Raw genomic sequence first — 4,539 nt, 5'->3', positions numbered from 1 at the left:
AGACAGCATGCACGGGACAGAGCGTACAGAAGACATCCTCCTCCTGCTCTGCCTCGGGAGGATGAAGAGGGGGCTCCTCGGGACAGCCCGGAGTTACACAGCCCTAATGAAGCAGGAGAGGGGAGAGAAGACCGCCAGTTCCCATGGTACTGCCCTCAACCCACTTTCACTTGGTTCCTGTAGGAAATGAGGCACAATTCATCACCTCCTCCACCCCCCACCCCTCCGACACCACCCAAACCCCTCTGATCACAAGACGCGCGTCAAAGTCAGTACCCGAGCGTGAGCACCGACAGGTTTGGGGGACAATCAGCAGCTGGGCAGAGGAGAGCGCTGCAGGGAGGGTTTGTCCGCAGCGGGGGCTGCGGGGTGAGCTCAGCGGCTGCTCGGGTCCCCGGCTGCTGGCTGCCTGCTCGAGCTGCAGGGAACTGTCTGCAGCACAGAGCTGCCTCTTATTCCCAGCCTGCATTTATTCACGGCCAGCTCATCCCTTCTTGTTCTTGTGCCAACTTCTGCCATGAGCGTAAACAGCTCCTTTCTGGCTCTGTGTTTTCAGAGATGGCGACTTTGTCTCTCTCTCTCAGCCTCATTTCACTGAACTAAGCTCAGGACGGGCTCGCCCTTCCCTCGAGCCTCCTCCGGACCCTCCCCTGCACCTTTTGCCATCCCGGTTTCTTGTGTTTCTCTCTGAACGCCTTTCCCCACACAGAACACCATGAGTGGGCCGAGGAGCTCTTCTCTGTCTCCTTAGAAAGAGGGAGAAGGGTTCACTGACCTCCCTGCTCTGGACAGGAATCTTTAGAGATTTGCCTTCCCTCCTCTTTGTCGTGTCGATGGTCTGAGGATACTTTTTCAGAGTCAAACTCTGGCCAGAGCTCGCAGCTCTCCACTCGCTCCAGCCAGCGCTCAGGGGTTGTCTAGAGACACCCTGAAGTCACAGATTCACCTCAGGGGACACAGGCTGGGAGAGGACCTGGGGAGATGCCTGGAACTGTGGCGGGAGGTGTAACAGCCACTCACCTTGGTCTGCAGAGGTCAGTCAACATCAGCCATGTCAGGAACTCCTGGTTCAGAACATCCTTCAAACCTTCTGGACCCTCCAGAGAAGTAAAACTGCAAGAAAGGTGCCATGTTGCAGAGACGGAGCAGAGGCAACGATCCAGAGGCAGTTTCCCTCCTTCCCCATCCCCTCGAGTTCACAGGGACAGTTTATTTTCCTCATTTTCTAATACCTTTGACCCAGATACACCCCCAAAAAAGCTTTAATCTCTCTTTGAGTGGCGACTCCTTGCGCACAACAGAGGCACGTCCGGGCTGCCTGGCAGTGAACGGGTCCTGTCGGCCATGGGGGCCAAGGAGGAGCAGTGCAGTGGCCCCCCCTGCACCCCACCTCCTCTTGGACCCAGCAGACATCGACCCAAAGGCAGGGCACGGCTGGAGCAGCAGCTACGCTCCACGCTCAGAGGAGTCTTTGTTGCCAAGGACTTTCCCCTGCAGGTCACATTTTTGATTTGCAGTTAAGGAGGTTAAGGGAGATGCTAAACCCCAATTTTTTAAAGATGAAGCTAATCAAGCTGGTCCGTCTCTAGCATCGAAGGGTTCCTTCCTCCCCCCAAACAGGTCAGACAAACATGTCAGCAGCAGTTCAGGGCGCGCTGATGCTGCTTGGGAGCAGAGGTCAGAGTAAACGACCTCTCGAGATCCCCCAAAGCCTCGATTCTTTGATTTGGTGTTTTCTGTGTGAGCAGCAGCTCTCAGTGTCAGAGTTTGAGCGCTTGGCCCGAGACACCTCTGCAAGGCAGAGCCCTGCTCGGCTCAGCCCCACGCCCTGGTTTATAAAGCACTTTTCAGGCAAAGGTGGTAAAAGCCAACAAATTCCCCCAGATTCTTGTTCTGGGTGACAGTCCCGTGACTCCCTGCAGTTAGAAATACCCTTTTTTGGTTTTGGAGGGTTTTTTTTTTTTTGCTAGAAGGCACTGGGATTGTGCCTGAAGGATGGGGGCTGTGTGTGGCAAGTGCTTTTTTTACCTCCTTGCCACCATTTTAGGACTGAGCAGCAGTGACCTGTTCAGTTAAAATCCCTTCACGTTAAAGAAAGGAAATATCCCTCTGGTTGTTCTGTTTAATCAAGAAAGTGCCTGAGAACAGATTTTTTTCCTCTGGACTCACGCATCTAATTTGCTTTTTGAACATTTGTGACACAAGCTGAGGCAGGGGGAGGCGAGCCAGGCTCTTGCCAGGCTGCGGATCCGCTGACACAGCACAAAGCCGCGCAGCGCCAGTACCCCGGTGCGCTCGCAGCCAGATGGCTCGGGGAACGACGGACGAGCGAGTGCTCCAGATGGACCCGCTCACCCTGCCCGGAGGTACCTGTCCGGGCTCAGACCGCTGCCGGGAGCGGGATGGTTTTGAGATGATTATGGCTTAAAAAAAAAAAAAATACTATCTGCACCCTTCACCAGGGGAATGCTCAGATCACGAACAACCGGGAGGGTCCTCCTGGGGCAGGCAGGCGGCTCTCCGGCACGGTGCCGTGTTCGGTTGCGGCTTTTTATAGCAACAGCGACACGAGGAGAGAACCGTTTCATTTCTCTTCGGGAAGTGAATGGGTCAACAAGCCGAGCGAGGACGAGCGGGATTTCCTCCCCCTTCACGGGTTGATTTGATCAAAATATTTTGCAGAAATATATCCATTTCATCTCCTCCTCACCGGGGACTTGGCTTTTGGGAGGGTTTTGTTTTGATTGAGTCAAAGCGCTTCATTTTGCCTTCGCCCTGGAGGAGGTGTTGGGATGTTGGAGGAACGGCCGCGCTTCAGCCTTGTTGAAAGTCTGTGCTTTGCCCTTAGCAAAGCAGGTTTTCATGAGGCTGCGCTGACATTTGCAACACAAGATGATCCCCATCGTCTCTATTTTTTAATTTGTGTTTGGGGAGAAATCTCAGAACTCGGGAGGGTTTTTCTGGGCTTTGTTCTTTTCCTCACTCATGAGGCAGAACTGCAAAACTGGAAATTTCCTTTTGAAATTAAAATCTTATTTTCTGATGCGAAGCTGCTATGATGGATTCTTGCCCCAAAACATCCCTTCCGAAGTTAGACCCTTGGGATCTCCCCGCTCCCGGGGACCAGGCTGCCCCGTCTCCCGCTCACCTCTGGTTTTTCTTGCCTTGCAGGAGCCAGCCGAGGAAATCTCTGCCTTCCGGGGTGTCCAGCTCCCAGCTCTGCCCGCTGGCAGCTGATCCTTGGGGCTCAGCATCCCTCTTGTACTGCTCGGCGGTGTTGCTGGAAAGACGGAAGGGGAAGGTACCAGCCCGAGGTACCACGAGAGGGTGCCCAAAGGCCGCTTTTCTCCCCGGCGCAGCTGCCGCCCGCTCCATCCCCGGCAGCCAGAGAAAAGGCGCTCTCGGGCAGGGAGGGGGATAGCTGTGCTGTGTGCCGACAGACCAGAAACACTGCTAGGATTTAGGAAAATAAAAGAAAAAAAAAAGAAAACCGACTCCCTGGAGAACCCCTGCTGCGGTCCAAGAAAAATATCCTCAGCCCCGCGTTCTTCTGTAGCCATCAGCGGGCTGACGACAGCTCTCGGTTTGGACCGGAGGAGCGCTCAAGCATCTACACACTTACTCGCTTTTCTTCTCCCGTCTGGTTAGCAGCCACTCCACAAAGTTCTTCTTCAGCATGTTGTCCACCGTGCGGCTGTAATCGCTGGCCAGGGTGGCCTCGGAGTAGCGTCTTTGCACTGGTCTGGCACTGGGACTCCTTATACTTACGCTGGGGAAGGAGCACAGGGACAGTGAGTCCTGCACCCAGCGGAGCTCTCGCTCTTGGGTTGCTCGTGGTGGCCCACGCAGTCCCTGCGGTCAGCAAGGCTTTGCCATTGCTTTTAATGTCCCGTGGTACTGCTGACTGTTCCTGCACTGGCGTGTTCCTCACCCATTTTGCTGGCTGCTAACGCACCTGCTGCTCGAGATCTGACAGCTCGGGAGCGGAGATGCTCTGGGTAGCTGCTGTTAGGCTGGAGTCAGTGTGGTTTTCCCTGCGCTAGCCTGATTCACAGGGACTTTGGCTCCAAGCGTGCTCAGGCTCCCTCCTCCAGCAAGCTGCACGCCGAGGGCGAGGGCAACCTTCTCCTGGGTCCTGGAGAGGCTCAGGAGACAGGGGCTGCCCTTGGGAGCCGTGCTGCTCTGACAGCGCCGACCCACTCGCTAGCTACCTAAGTTAGCAAAGGATTTCAAGGCTGATTCTTTCTTAGTTTAACTACCTACCTGGATTTAGCAGCTCCTGCTGCTCTAATAAAGGTTCTTTTGGATCTTTGCAGGTGGTAGTTGGAAGTTTTGTAGCGGGAGTCATGGACAGAGAGGGAAAGTCTTTTATATACCTGCTTTATGGAACTGCTCGTATTTTCAGAAGCACCCAAACACCAGACGCCCTGTAGCCTCACACACGTGAGATAATTACACCTTGGTTTAGTTCTCAGCCAGCCGCCTTCTCCGCTGGTTCATTTCCAGCTTGTTCCTCCTAACCCAGAGCCACAAAATTTG

At 54.5% G+C, this 4,539-nt stretch overlaps 1 protein-coding gene across 1 annotated transcript in view; it reads right to left on the bottom strand.

Moving 5' to 3' along the window:
• Nucleotides 1–1,016: 1,016 nt before the first annotated feature.
• The window catches only part of GIP (gastric inhibitory polypeptide), a 3,925-nt gene continuing 402 nt past the window's right edge, over nucleotides 1,017–4,539 (bottom strand). Inside the window, exons 2-4 of the mRNA XM_010143392.1 lie at nucleotides 3,623–3,769; nucleotides 3,149–3,280; nucleotides 1,017–1,113 (exon numbers count right to left, since the gene is read on the bottom strand). Of these exons, the coding sequence (XP_010141694.1) occupies nucleotides 1,017–1,113; nucleotides 3,149–3,280; nucleotides 3,623–3,769 (376 nt within the window). The remainder of the gene's footprint in view (nucleotides 1,114–3,148; nucleotides 3,281–3,622; nucleotides 3,770–4,539) is intronic.

Source organism: Buceros rhinoceros, unplaced genomic scaffold (assembly GCF_000710305.1).
Source record: "Buceros rhinoceros silvestris isolate BGI_N320 unplaced genomic scaffold, ASM71030v1 scaffold25579, whole genome shotgun sequence".
Lineage (NCBI taxonomy): Eukaryota > Metazoa > Chordata > Aves > Bucerotiformes > Bucerotidae > Buceros > Buceros rhinoceros.
The sequence above is the reverse complement of the archived record's forward strand: the minus strand, read 5'-3'. Positions and strand labels throughout refer to the sequence as shown.